This window comes from Suillus fuscotomentosus (assembly GCF_016647785.1).
Source record: "Suillus fuscotomentosus strain FC203 chromosome Unknown F5891scaffold_186, whole genome shotgun sequence".
NCBI lineage: Eukaryota > Fungi > Basidiomycota > Agaricomycetes > Boletales > Suillaceae > Suillus > Suillus fuscotomentosus.
Window position 1 is genome coordinate 1 of NW_024539698.1, and position 14,423 is coordinate 14,423.

The following is a 14,423-nucleotide window of genomic DNA, read 5'->3' on the forward strand; positions in this document are numbered from 1 at the left end:
ACCAAGAACAATGCGACGAAATTTCCGAAACGTGTTCCAGGAAGTATTTGAAGCCATTAAAAGGGGGGACTGACGTAGTCAGCGAAATCGAAAGATGAAGAAGTTGAATGTAATATAGGAAAGAAGAAAGGAAATAGCAAAACGTGGTCACGATGAAGCAAAATTAATTCGGCGCAGTCACAGACTGTGTCAGTACCAGACGGACACCCTGAGGGATGGGACAAGCCCCGCCTGTGCGCAGCTGCATTTTTAGTCAAGGACTGTGTCACGGTGTGTTATTTAATACCGCAGTAACTAGTGTGTTCCTGGGAAGTAGCATGATAAATTTAGTCGCCTAAGTGGTATGCAGTGCCAGCCTCGAGTTTTCAGCGCACCCTGCCAGTGACGGTCGGTCCTAGAGACACTGCCTCATGATTAGTGGTCGCTGAAGTAGTGAATTCGAAGGGGGGGTGGTGCCTTTTTGAGTAAGTGTTAGGTAGGGCGCCGTAGTGGAAGTCCCAGGCCCCAAAGCAGTGTATTATTAATAACTTATGTAAGTACTGTAAGCGCTGCACACAACAACGATGTTTGAATTTCAATGTCCGATAAACGATAAACGAGTTTTAATTGGCTGACTACGCTACTGATGTAATAGGATATGTAGAATTATTAGGTAATCTCTACAATTGAGCTCAGGGACATATATTATTGATACTAATCTTAGCATATCCTCACCCAAGCTTCTCGTACTGTGACAACTTGTTAACCCCCATGGTCAACGTAGAACTCTATGAATACAGATCAAATGACTACCGTCTTTCAACGTTAACTTTTACATCAGGGTTGTCGAGGATGCAGGGTCGATCTGCACAAACCGGACCTTGCCAGTCTCCTGTTACGTCTTCAATGTATCGCATTGAAATATTGATTGTTTACTGATGCCCAGTGTAACAACGGATCATTGGATCCTTGATATCTAACAAGCTCAAGCTGCTGTAGACTTTGAAACGTTCTGTTCCGTGATTGATTGGCCGTCGGAAGTTGAATATTTTCTTGCCGATATTTATATTCTTTTCGGCTTAGCGTTCTGCAAACAGCTGTAATAGGGACGAACTTCCGTAACAGGCAAAGTAGAAAACGCTAAGCAGTGCGAGGCACAATTGACTCCAAACCATCATGTCCGGTCCAGGAGAACAACAGCCTCTCCTCACAGTCCCGTATGGTGAGGATGGTGCGCCCACAGAGCCGCCCAAGGGGACTTTAGACGTCTGGCGCGAGAACATTTCGCGCATTTTAGAGTCCCGGCCATTCCATACACTCATTATTACATCGGTGAGCAGCCGCTGTCAAATATTGTCGCTTCTTGTTGACGTGCAGCACTGCTGTAGATTGTGATTGATGCTACTTGTGTCCTCGCTGATCTCGGATTCACCGTTTTGTCCGATTCTTGCACCCCGCTAGATGAGGGCCCTGCATGGCTCGAAGTTCTGGCCACCATATCCCTTGCCATAACCACGCTCTTTCTTATTGAAATACCAGTTGCCCTCTGGACCTTTGGAATCCGCTTCTACAACCCATTCTCAGATGTTCCGCATTCGACTTTGCATCTGTTTGATGCCGCAATTATCATCACGACTTTCATACTCGAATTTGTCCTCAAAGGACGCCAACGCGAATTGGCTGGTCTGCTGATCATTCTTCGTTTGTGGCGGTTAGTAAAGCTTGTTGGAGGTAATTTCAAGTTAGACCCATTTCTCCCGTCTCGTCTCACGACCTTTCCAACAGGCATTGCCGTAGGAGCTGCGGAACTAGGGGAAGAAACTGCAGAGGAACTCGAAGAGACCAAAAGGCAGCTCGAGGGCACCACAATCGCACTCGCAAAGGCTCGCGAGGAAAATCGCAAGTTACGGGGCCGGGTAGCCTGGTTGGAGACGGGCGGATCCGAAGGAGCCGAGTTTTGAGCCGAAGCTGATCTCATAACACATGCTTTCTGTCACCTATCCTTGGAAAGTCACTAGTCCAGACTGAGGTATTCAAATTTTACAACGCATTACGACGGTGGATATATTTAATACAGCATTGGTGGTGATACCTAAAGTCCGATGAAAGCTAAATATGGTACGGGATACAATTGGATATGTTGATTGGGACAAAAAAATGATTTAAGTGCAAGGATGGTGATCAAAAAGGGGACATTAGAGTCGGCGTGAAAATTGGCCACGCTCGCGGGTATCCACTCAGACAATCGTGGTCGTGGATGGGCAGATCAGGATCTGCAATCCTCTTCGGAAAAATGGTGGGTGTCGGTGGCGTCAAAGTTGAGCAGGATGTATTTTTTACCCAGCTGCAAATCTACAAAGTCCCAGAATACTTGGAATCATTCGAACCTGACACCTGTCTGGCACAAGCTTTTGGAGGTGGCAGGGGTACCTTTGGAGGGCTGCTGAACGGCGACAAGCGTTGTGTCAAAAAGGTTGGTCCACACCACGCCGAGTCTGAAGTTCAAGTTGCTTCGCCCAAGCCGGTCGAGTAGAATCGATGGACGGACAATTGCGGGAAAACAGGATAGGCTTCGAGGGTTCGACGACACGTCCTTCGACTCTATGAAGCCTTCCCAAGTGTCCACAATGTATTGGAGATGCTGCAAGAACTGCCGCTTTCAGCCCAAGTGGACGATGAGATTTCCGATAATGGGCGTGAGGGAAGAGAGACAGGTATCGAATCAGCGAGGTTGAACCAAGGAACCGCGTTCACAGGCATTTTCCAAAGGGCAGGCAAGAATGGACATGAGTGCTGCCATTACGCATAACGTAACACAATACACGAGCACTATTGTCACATCATCAGTACTAATGCTAGCCATGAGTTATGATTATGATGACATACTGATGGACGTAGCTAACCAGCTGATCGGCGTAAGTAGTGCTGCAGATGCGCAGATAGTCCACGTGGCTAAAAGAACAAAGGAAGTCAGTTACGCAACAAATCACTGATCAACCATATTTACATTGCGATTGACAAAACGCTGGGGAACGAGCAGTCGTGACATAAATGCTGGCAGCTTCAAATTCCAATGATAGTGTGGTTAGAGGAGGCATAGATCTTAGATGCTATTGCCAGCGATAGCTTACCTAGCTGAAGCACGCCCATCAGTACAGTCCAGCCACACTCAAATCTAACATGGGAAGGCCTCGCTTTCGGGCATATAACCTCCGCCGAATATGCTCTAATGAGAAAAGTCAGGGGATTGTGTAAGGTCAACAACACGATACATACAGGATTGTAAAAGCGAATATGAGGGCAGCGTTTACGACAAGGAATGCTGATGCACCAGGCGCTACAAACATGTCAGTCGAGATCATCACCGCCATACTAGACAACACACCTGGCATCCCAGAAGAAGTAGAGGACATGATATTCCACCCTGCAAATATAGTTGCTAGCAAATTGAAATAAAGGATGAGGGCTGCGTCGATGTTATCTGGCTGAATCACATTTACTGATATCGTATACTTACTGAAAAATACGGCTCGGATGATGATGAAGGAATTCTGCATTTCGTTGGCTCTAATGGTGCTGTTGGTCGTGAAAGAAAGAGTGACGGTAGGGAAAGTCGTGCACTGTGCACAACTGTGAAAGGTGAAAAACGAAGCCAAGCGGGGATTAACAGAATTATGAGTGACACCTCTCTAGGAGCAAATATGGTTCGGTCCACCAGAGACAAAGGGATCGGTCCACGAAGGATCCCATTAAATATCGACCATTGTCAACGTGGCAAGCGACAAGTATCACATTGTAAAACAATAACTTGAACGCACACAACAATAAGCTAAATGTGCATTGTCCAAATAAGGAAATTACAGTAACAGGCCATCTGCTTAGCACCTGTGACTCCCGCATAAGGACAGTAATAATAGGCGATAACACATAGGGTTCGCACCTGTAAGACGAGGCAAAATCAGTGTGTCAGAGCCTCCTTCTATATTGTTTGAATAAAGAGGAACTTTATACTGCTAGGATGTAGGTAGCACTGTACTACCACTGGCATGTCGGCAATGCTGTGACGTGTTCCCGGCACTGGCTAATAATATCCGAATGTTCGTGCTCGCTGTGTCGTACGATGAGCTCACGTATCTCATGATGATGTGAACGTATTGGAGGCGCGTTTCGATGCATGGCATTCAAGTAAGTATCACAATACATACATAAACCCTCTGTGTCCATAAAGTAAGTAAGGCTATGTAATATCATTATTCATCCTCCTCCTCCTCCTCCTCCTCCTCCTCCTCGTCAGATGACTCTACAAATTCAGCACTTTTTGGGGCTTCCCAAAGCCGAGCAGGGGCCTCCTTCGCCCTCTTTGATGATTTTCGATTATTCTTGTTTGATGTGGGCAGAACCTTGCGCTTCCGAGCTACTCCAGCGTCCGAACACTTTTTTCGTGGCTTGTGAACCACCTCCCCAGCTGACCAGCGTGCATCGAGTTCAGCGGTGTGAGCCTTGACTTCCGCTGGTGACAGAGTGGTCCAAGAGCACATTCTAGTCTTGAGTGCATCCCGAAGCCTGCGAATGTCACCTACTGTGCCAATGTTCGACGGGCTGATAAAGTCGACACCTTCAGGCCATCCTACAAGGTGCACCCCATAGGCTTCGACGATAGCTGTTTCGTAGTTGGTGTAGTTCATAACTATGTCCTTTTTGCCGGTGATTGAGACTGGAGATGATGTTAGATGGGACAGCGCACACAGACAATGTTGTTGCTCACCCAGGCCCCAAATAATCAATTTCCGTACCTGTTTCTGTACTGCCTCTAAGGAATCACATTCATTGAGATCTATGGGACAATGAACAAGATAAAAAGACAGTGTGAACTAAGACTTACTTTGATTCTGGGTACAAGCCCATTGCTCATATTGCCTGAGAAAGTCAGCCATGGGGTGCTCGTACACATCCTCCCAAAAATCCTCTGAGTTATCCGTGCCGTGCATGGCACTTTGAGTCGTGTTGTTAATGTGACTGCGGACAATGATCAATGTTGCATAGATGCCAGTGCGAATTTGCAAGTCATCGAGCTTCAAAAAGAGTCAGTTTATTGTAGTCGAGATGAAAGCAAACTCACCTCCTTGACAATCCTCTCTGTCGTGACGAGAACATCCCGTGCAGCTGCCAAATTGTTCGCTCGAATACTGACTACCTTCTTTTCACGATACTCCTCAAGGGCCATGATGTGAGCGGCCTTTTCGTCCTTTGTCAAACTTTTTGTTTGAGGGTCATTTGCGACCATGTCGCAGAGCTCCGCCAAACTGTATCTAGAGCCTGCAGGTAGATCTAATCAACATAGATAAGTAGCCCAATATCATCAAGAACTAAAAACTCATTCGACTCACCTACGTTCACCTCCATTGCCTTGGCGTGAACAAGGGCATTGATTAATTGACTCTTGCGTGATGTGCAATAGTGTGTCTGACTCCCAATGATATTGTTAATTTGCTTCGGAGTGACGTTGTGAGCCCGTGACAGTGCTTCAATCTTCGTTTTCTGTTTGTCCAGATATCCAGCGACGGCATCGTGTAAGCGCTTCATTCTCTCAATCTTTTGGTCCCTCTTGATCTTGCGAGAAGCCTTCTGTGCATCTGTGAGTCGAGGCGGTGGTGTACGAGGATGGATGATAGGGTGTGTTGGGTTCCGTGCTGCCCAGCTGGATGAATTAGCCTGGCGCAGGGGCTCTGAACTCTCATGACTGAGGGAGTGTGTTTCAGAAGGTTCACCAGGAGGAATATCAGGGGGCGAGTTTGAAGTTGTGACTGGTGGGGTAGCAGGGAGATCGGGGTGCGAGTTTGTGACTAATGAGGGGGTAGGGAGCTGTGGTGTGTTGTTGGTGGCTGTAGTATTGGACGTGAGAGCTGCTATCTCGTCGCTCATAAGCGGCATGGTGTAGAGTGCTGGGTTGTCCCAATCGATCTCGTTGATCGAGAGAAACTCATCATCGGGATCTTCACTTTCAGTCAGGAGATCTGGGAAGTATCTGGTAGAGGTGGTATTGGTGAAATTGCTGTCACCTTCGCAGTCATTAGCATAGTAGATATAGCTCATGGTAGTCGGTGTGGTGAAGAATTGCTGGTGTGCAGATGTGCCTACAAAATTTGACGGTATGTGTCTATTGGCACGGATGATGCAAACAAACAACACGTCACGCGACATGTGCGTTGCTACAGAGTTATTGCAACATTGATATGAAACCGCTAAGGCCACATGAGGCGGTATAGAATGTGATACTGACGAGACGTACCTTTACTGCATGCCTCATGTCCCTGTCTGCTGAATTTTGAGCTGCAACTGCAAACACCACTGGAATATAAAACATAAGCATTGAGCACCGCACCAGAGATCCACTCACAGAGATCGAGTCACTTCCCTCGTCAAGCTGGCGATATATTCGTTGAGGTATATTCTGAGCTGATCCGCAGAGCTCAAGCTGGTGATATATTTGTCGAGGTATATTCCGAGCTGATCCACGAAATTGACCATATGTTCGTGATTGTTGGTCTGATCAGCAAGGTTCGTTGGAGCCTCACAACAATGGGTCATGATGTGCAGAACAACAGCCAGACACCATGGTATCTTTGAGTTGAACCTGGTATGAGTTGCAAGTCAGTTAATCAGTGAGAGCAATATGAATGTAAGCCACTCACAAGATGAGACACGCCATGGCGAAGGCTAAGCTTGGCAGACGTACATAATATTTGGACCAACAACGATTGCCTAATATAGTAATTGAGAATGAGTATTATACTTCCGCACACAACGCACACGGTACCTTGAAACTACGACAGATACTGTCAAACTTGTCGATCATCACCGGTGACCAGACAGCGGTAATCCTGCTGGCACCTGTAATTTTCATGTTGCTAAGGCATATGTTATCGATTATCAATGTCTCATGGAGGTTCGTCTTTCGTTCCATCCTTTTGCCAGCATGGTAAGCTCAAACGCCAACATCTGAGTGGTTTTTCTAACACCAAATTCAAGGGTCGTCGGAGCAGATCCTGCAGTCCTTCCTCGAGGCAGCGCATGGCCACACAACGTTGGCTCGCCAAGCCAGGGTAAGTCGACGTACTCAACTCACAGAGAACCTTACTTACCTTCCTTCAGTGTTCGAGACTCTCAAAATGCGAAGGCGTGTGTTCGCACAGCTCGGTGAGCCTATATCCATTCTCAATTTCATTTACTTATGTGAATCCTGGCAGCAATAGAGCAAATCTCAAGTAAGTAAACATTTATCTTTCATTTGAATTCGGTACTAATCGATCAATAGGAAAAAAGGAATCCAGTCTCACGTTGACAGCCCATTCGATGACGAAGGCATGGCTGCCATCGGATCACCCCCATCAGACGGCGAAGATATTGTGGCCATCGGTTCACCCCCATCGCACAACGGTTATGGTCAGTTTAATCATGACGACAGTGTCCTCAGCATGGACAACGATCCATCGGACAGTCATGATCAGTTCGATCATGATGACAGTATCCTCAGCATGGACAACGATCTACCATGCTCTTGTGATGTTCCAACACTGCAAGCACTTGAAATCCTCGTTGGACAATGGCAGAAGGACTGGGGGTCAGAAAGCACCATGTGGAATGAAGTGTTTGATACAGAACTTGCATGCTCTCGCGCAAAGGGAGAATGGGCCACTACTTTATTCTTTGATCAAGTCGCACAACGAGCTATGGATGGGAGGATGCTACTGGAAAGTATTCGGGATGTCGTGCACACACACTGCTCATATTGCAGGGAGCGCCTTAAGTACGATGCCATCCTACTGTACGACTTACTAGTTTTAGTCCTTTCAGAGGTAAAATTCTTCGAAGTCAAACTAGATACAGTACATCACTAGGATTTTTACAATGTAGAAGCCCTTCGAGTACCCAAGTGAATGCAATGGATGAACATAAAACCTACAGATATTGAATGGATAGCGAACGGATAGCAAACGGATAGCGAATTCATAGCGAACTCATAGCGAACATGTGTCTTCGAATCCCCGGCATCCTGAACAACACCATATTATGAATTTTTGAACAAACAGGATGCTTCAATAGCAAGAACCTGACATACAATACATGAGCCGAAGCCGAAACAAAGTGTTATGAGTGTCATTTACGATTACGATGGTGATTCAAGTAGTTGTTATTGCACGAACTCGGATGTCACACTGACGCTGTTCGCTAGTACAGCGATTAAACAATTCATTGTTCAACTACTTAGGCCTTAGGTGCTACACAATACAGACATATTCAACACATTTACGGACTCATGATATCACAGCAGGAGTAAGAGACAAAGTATTTATTCAGTCTACTACGGGTAGCACTCGCAATTCAAACTAAATAATTTAGATCTAGGGGTCAGTGTTGCATGGAGGAATTGTCTGCAAAACGAGATAGGTGTTTCGAGATTATGCAAGAGTGTCCCAAGGCTTACCTTGCATCCGCACTTCGGGAGAATCGTCCAACTTGGACAACATGATTTTGAAGGCTTCGATAGCTGCATCATAATGTTGCGCACCATGCAGCGCTGCATGTGTCAACTGGTATCCAACGTGAGACGAAGGATTGAGTTCGGTCACCTATGCATCGCCAAAGTCAACATAGGCTACAAAAACATAGATGTCATTGCACCTTTTGCGCATTGAGAAGTGCATTCTCCCATAGCATTTTCCCCAACTTTGTGATCAGGTCGAATAGACACTGTAGTACGTACCGATAATCAGTCACGTGAATTGAAAAGCACAAAACCTTACCAACACTAGAGGGCTGTAGATAATAATGCGAGCACACCAGCGGCGGATTCGGACAAATCTCTCCCTGCGATGTCTTCTTAGATAGATGATCTATAGATAAACACCTATAAAACAAATATCTCCACGGTCAGTGATTCAGACAAATACCAATGACTGATAACGTGGTCGTTCGTGGGTGGCTAGTTGTATACTACCCAAGGTATGTTCAGCTAAGGATACTTCTGCAAGATCAGTAATACGATGGTCAATCCAATCTTTGGACTTGACAGGAAAACAAACAAACAATGGTCAGCCCGACAGTATGGCAATGACCAAAAGAATATATGGGTTTCTTCCTCAAGTTCCCTTTCAACAACAGTGCCTTGTACCAACTATACTCCAAAGAAATGGTGCAGAATTACAATGATAAACCCCCTCAGCACAGAACAGGTAGAATCAAAGGTCAAGACTAGTCAAAATGCTTTATTGTAGAACTCTTAGCTCAATATTGAACCTGCTGTCAAGGAACTCTTCTTTGAGTATTCAAACAGACTTAGGAACGGACGTCCTTGGGTTTACTACCAAGTCCCCTCTTCAACGGCTAAAGCCTAGCAGGCACAGAATATCTTGGCTCAGTATCACTACTCAGATGAGTGAGGTCAAGCTTCACTATCAATTCCTAAAGTCTCCCCACTATGCTACTACTGAGTCTTAGGTGGACGTAGAGACAACACGAATATTTTGGATCAGTATTTTTGGACAAAGAACACCAAAGGTCAGTGAAAGTAAAAGAAAAGAAAAAGAATAATAGAAATCAGAATAAAAGTGTGGCTGTACCTTGCTTGCTGGTTGTTGCACACAGTGAGCTCACAGCGGGTCGTTCAGTATGATGAGCTTGCAGTATTACTGTCTCTTGAGAGTGTTCCTCTCAGTCTTGAAACAGTTCTTGACACTGGTACTGACACTTATCACACCTTACTTCACAACTTAGTGTTAGTTGGGCTGAGAAACACCCTACTACCTGCTGGTATCTGCTTTTTTTATTTCAAAAACTGAGGTCATTATATACACAATAAATGTGGCTGTGCTACTAGTGTATTCAAGAGTCATCAAGAGTCATAATGAGTCATATGTGCAAGGTGAGTCATAGTGAGTCATAGTAAGTATCTAGAGTGAGTCATAGTGAGTCATATATTCAGAGGGAGTCATAGTGAGTCATTGGGTATTTGCTAAGTCATGTGACCTGTCCAACCCCTGATGACAAATCCAGAAGGAGAGTAAGAAGTGTCACATGATATGAATCCTGTGCGTGGCTGTCTTTGCTTTGCTTTGTTTGAAGGGTGAGAATGACGCGAGCCTAGTATTTAGGGGTTTACTAATGTTTTTCCAGGACAACATATGTGGGAAATATTTTTCACAGTCACCTGACATGTGTGGGATTTTGTCTGGGTCATCACCATGGCTGACTAAGCAAAAATCATCGCAGAATTAAATGTACTAAAATATTCAGGCTGCTGGCATATAAACTTGAAAAAATAAAAAGAAAAGCAAAAAATATTCCCTTAGCCTCAGTCCAACTTCAGATAAAAGGGAAAAGGGTTTCATAGTGGTATTTCAGGGTATTTGACTCATGAGAGAGTATTGGTCGTCCATGCACCGAACCGGTTTGGTGCAGGTCAGCGATCGATCTGGCATATTGGGTCCTCCAGAGACAAGAACGGGCTGCCCGTCATGTCTGTGTCGAAGGTGTTCAAGCACCGGGAACTGGTTCAGCAGGCGGCGACTTCCAATGAGCGACGGCAAATACGTCTACAAGGCAAGCCTCAGTACACAAGCCAATTAAACAAGCAAAAACTAACCTCGTTTATAGCAATGAGCCTTGATGAGCGACGAGCACTGGAAGCTATGAGAGATATCAGCTGTCCCAATATCGAGGATGATGCGGTGAAGGTACAACAATTCAGATGGTGAGTCTGAACAATGTTGGGTCTTGCAGAACCTAGCTGCTATTCGACCCTAAAGGGTTTCTGGACTAGGCTTAAGGCTCAGAGGAGAGGAAATATCATAGAAACTTGCTCAGCACTCAGACTCATACTGGTAACTGGTGAAAAGATTGCTTGATTATGTAAGCTACAAAAGTGCCAACATAAGGTAAGGTAAAAACAGTCTCTACAAGCCCAACCAGAAATGAATCCCTACAGCGGGATGGCAGGACGATGATTTTGACGATGTCTTGAACGGCACAGAGCCACTGCCCATCAGCCACGCTGGAGGCGAGTTCAGCGACCTCGTCAGAGGTGTTTTAGGAGACTGTTGGAACAAGTGAGCATTATCATTTGAGAGTTAATAACTGACACACACCTTTTTAAACAGAAAGGATCGTGTACGACGCGTCGATAATTGTAGTCGTCGTGACCGGATCCTGCGCAGGAACCAAGTGTTCGCTGAGCAAATGCCGGCGATGACTGACGCGTATCTTGAATGGAGCCTGGCCAAATATAAGGTAGGCTTCACAGGCTTTTTTGACCAACTGCACCGTGAAGACACACACCTCGAGAACGATACCACCTGTGGACAATGGACAATGAGCGTGGTAGATGCGTTTTGTGAGTGATTGGTTTGATTGGAAGTTATTACATACTAATTAGTGACGGCATGTGCGGGCGCTTCTACAGGCGCTGAGAAAGTGACACTCCAAATACTGACTACCGACCGCACCATCGCCTCAGCTCTCATTCGTCAAGGCATTTTGCCTTGTTCACCTACATCACTGATGGTGGGGATAACGACAGAAGTCCTCGAGTTTTACCGTATCGTACATCTTTGAAGTCCTCACCTTTCCATTCAGGCCTTTGTCAAGTCGCTGTGTGATTTACGGGGGGTAAGTACATTCTTTACTTTATTCTATGTACATGCCTGGCACTGAATTCATCTAGGCTGAATTTCATAGGCACCTATCATGCCAATTCTCCATTGCATTTGACCTGTACCTCCAGGTACGACGTTGCGTGGCGGCAATGGTGGCCAAATCACTTCGCCGTGACTCGCCGGATTGGCGTCTTAAACATGTGTGCCCTGCTTGCACGTATGAGTTAGTGGACGAAGAAGATCTAACATTCAAGCTACTATATGCGATGGATGGCAATGATTCCTTGAAACGAGTGCTCCGATGGTCTTTAGATCATGATGGCGAGTCTCTAGGTCCATCCTCTGAACTTCCTACAGGTCAGCAACTCACCAGTGACCGCTACCTACCCCGCACATTTGTCAACCAGTTCGCTTCGGACATATCGGACACCACTGCTGTGGATAATATTATTGTAGAAAACGAGCCTACAGATAACTCCTGCGCCGGGCGATGGAAAAACATGGACGACGCCAAGACGAAGAAGGCTTGGGGTATCTATGACGAGACTGGTATATTTGTGGCCGTCTGTCGCCATGGGTTTTCTCTCGTCATCGCAGACATGGTGCAGAGCGGTGAGCTGTAAGTAATGTCTGTTGTATGCTATTTTTTAAATTAATAACTGTCTCAATAGTGCGAAGTATCCTCTGGCTGTCGTGTCAAAATTGATGGACGTGTTCGGGAAACAATTGGGTGGTGGATATGATATAGGTTGTCAGTTCAAGACGACACTTGACAACAGTTCCATTGGACCTCTCGCACGCTCACTGCAACACACTTGTCTCGTTGGTGCCTTCCATGGGCATGCGCACAGGCGATTGTGCCAGCTTTTCTCACTTACTACTTACATCAAAGGTTTAGGACTCGAGGACCTGGAAACGTGCGAACGGACATTTTCTAAATCTAATTCCCTAGCGTCCGCACTACGTTATGCAAGTGTATTCCATCGACAACAGGCCATCGACAGCCTATTTCGAGCACAACGAACAACTTCGAAGTATACGCCAATCTTTGTAAGCTGTTCATTGTAAGACGTGATCACGTGCTGACATAATTTTCGTAGCCGATTTTTTATACAGCAACTACAAGCAGGCACTTGCTATCTTGAATGATGGTAATGCGACCCTTCCAACGCTTATACGAGATCTCAAAATCCCGGACTGAGACTGTTTTCGAGCAATGGCTGGAGGAAGAGAAGGTATATCTACAAAGTCTGACGCGAGAACCTGAGGACGAAACTGTTGCAGATGGAATATTGGCAAAAGTTGACGAGTCTTACTGCGAGCAAGTGAGTTCAGTTTCCGAGGTACGGGCCTTGCACTCAGCTGACACAACATTTGCATAGGGAGGCTCTGGACGCTGCAATGTCAGCTTTCCAGGGCTCATCTCACCTGGAGGCTGCCTCGTATGATGTGCAGGCAAAAAACACCCAGAAAGCCGAAACTGCACGATGGCACGCCCTGGAGGATTATGAGAGGCACATTAAAGTCGTTCAAGCACTCGAGTGCAAGCTTGAGGTCGAGAAACGCTGGACTCCCGAAGATCCGCAATGGCAGAAAGTTGGAAGACTCGTTGCAAACCAGAAATACCAGCATGCACTGGATCGCCTCGAAGGATTAATTGTGGCACGCATATTTGAGCTGACGAAGATGAATCGGGCAGGCACAGGTGAGTTTTTCGGGATATCTTGTTTGCGATGCTAATTCTAATACTACATAAGGCTATAAACTAAGGAAGCATATAGCTAAAGCACTACAGACTCGTTCTGTCGCTATCCGATCTGCTCTAAACACGTACAACTCCATTGCCAGCTCGATGTACCCCCCACGCCAGACTCTCAAGTGGGAAGATGTTGTGGAGTACGCATTTCTCGCAGACTTCGATCTGCTACATGACACGCGTGCAGATGTGTCTCGACATCCTTGGTCATCACCCGGTGCTCGTAGCGCGATGGACCTATACTTCAAAATGTGTCGGGCACGTGAGGAGATACAACGCTTGAATATCGAGACACGACGCCTAGCGACATATATACAAGATGAGGACATTTATCTGCGGAGGTGCGAAGATCAATTGAAGGATGCAAACCCGGCTCTTGCCCATCAGGTTGCGTTACATCGAAATATTCGAGGACGATTCAACTCACGGCATTTGAACTGGCTCTACGATATATCTAGGCTCAGTGGTTTCAGTGGGATAATAACACCAGGTGCCAGCATTAACACCAGTCTCGGGGACAGCGCCAGCACACCAAACACGTAGATCCCATCAGCGCTACTTACAGAACACATGCCGTTAGATAATGGTGCATCCGTAGATTCAGACACCCAAGATGATTTGGATGGCGAGGAAGAGGAAGAGGAAGTAGCAGAGGAAGTATCAAGGAGTCTTCAAGATGTCCTACGCATTGCTGATGATTTCTCGCAGCTTGAACTTCATGGCAATACTGACGATGAGAGTTAGTATAGTCCGAGTCTAGTTTACATATGCTATTGTACTGATACACGTATCGTGATACTTACTTGAATGCCATGCGTCGAAACGCGCCTCCAATACGTTCACATCATCATGAGATACGTGAGCTCATCGTACGACACAGCGAGCACGAACATTCGGATATTATTAGCCGGTGCCGGGAACACGTCACAGCATTGCCGACATGCCGGTGGTAGTACAGTGCTACCTACGTCCTAGCAGTATAAAGTTCCTCTTTATTCAAACAATATAGAAGGAGGCTCTGACACGCTGATTTTGCC

General features: G+C 46.1%; 6 protein-coding genes across 6 annotated transcripts; 3 read left to right on the top strand and 3 right to left on the bottom strand.

Moving 5' to 3' along the window:
* Positions 1–1,037: 1,037 nt before the first annotated feature.
* Positions 1,038–2,181, top strand: F5891DRAFT_186247 (uncharacterized protein). The gene is made up of 3 exons (XM_041370829.1): positions 1,038–1,311; positions 1,368–1,710; positions 1,765–2,181. Exons 1-3 carry the CDS (start codon positions 1,156–1,158, stop codon positions 1,938–1,940), a joined length of 675 nt encoding a protein of 224 aa, XP_041217072.1. The 5' UTR covers positions 1,038–1,155; the 3' UTR covers positions 1,941–2,181.
* Positions 2,182–2,701: 520 nt separating this feature from the next.
* On the bottom strand, positions 2,702–3,901 carry F5891DRAFT_1218425 (uncharacterized protein; the record flags this gene model as incomplete). Its single annotated transcript, XM_041369359.1, has 7 exons — positions 3,497–3,901; positions 3,365–3,445; positions 3,256–3,316; positions 3,111–3,205; positions 2,987–3,040; positions 2,866–2,931; positions 2,702–2,808 (listed from the first exon to the last, which is right to left on the bottom strand). Exons 1-7 carry the CDS (start codon positions 3,534–3,536, stop codon positions 2,702–2,704), a joined length of 504 nt encoding a protein of 167 aa, XP_041217073.1. The 5' UTR covers positions 3,537–3,901.
* Positions 3,902–4,229: 328 nt separating this feature from the next.
* F5891DRAFT_966371 (uncharacterized protein) lies at positions 4,230–5,901 on the bottom strand (the record flags this gene model as incomplete). Its single annotated transcript, XM_041376222.1, has 4 exons — positions 4,230–4,783; positions 4,862–5,051; positions 5,099–5,288; positions 5,363–5,901. 4 exons carry the CDS (start codon positions 5,899–5,901, stop codon positions 4,230–4,232), a joined length of 1,473 nt encoding a protein of 490 aa, XP_041217074.1.
* Positions 5,902–6,912: 1,011 nt separating this feature from the next.
* F5891DRAFT_1199379 (uncharacterized protein) lies at positions 6,913–7,877 on the top strand (the record flags this gene model as incomplete). Its single annotated transcript, XM_041368747.1, has 4 exons — positions 6,913–7,082; positions 7,132–7,176; positions 7,227–7,244; positions 7,295–7,877. 4 exons carry the CDS (start codon positions 6,913–6,915, stop codon positions 7,875–7,877), a joined length of 816 nt encoding a protein of 271 aa, XP_041217075.1.
* A 511-nt stretch (positions 7,878–8,388) lies between these two features.
* On the bottom strand, positions 8,389–8,711 carry F5891DRAFT_1218429 (uncharacterized protein; the record flags this gene model as incomplete). The annotated part of the gene is made up of 3 exons (XM_041369360.1): positions 8,662–8,711; positions 8,465–8,609; positions 8,389–8,411 (listed from the first exon to the last, which is right to left on the bottom strand). The coding sequence occupies exons 1-3, from the start codon at positions 8,695–8,697 to the stop codon at positions 8,389–8,391; spliced, it is 204 nt and encodes a 67-aa protein (XP_041217076.1). The 5' UTR covers positions 8,698–8,711.
* A 2,512-nt stretch (positions 8,712–11,223) lies between these two features.
* Positions 11,224–14,130, top strand: F5891DRAFT_1218431 (uncharacterized protein; the record flags this gene model as incomplete). The annotated part of the gene is made up of 10 exons (XM_041369361.1): positions 11,224–11,368; positions 11,507–11,577; positions 11,611–11,643; positions 11,699–12,249; positions 12,302–12,680; positions 12,833–12,955; positions 13,039–13,072; positions 13,105–13,335; positions 13,388–13,912; positions 13,967–14,130. 10 exons carry the CDS (start codon positions 11,224–11,226, stop codon positions 14,128–14,130), a joined length of 2,256 nt encoding a protein of 751 aa, XP_041217077.1.
* Between the last annotated feature and the right edge of the window lie 293 nt (positions 14,131–14,423).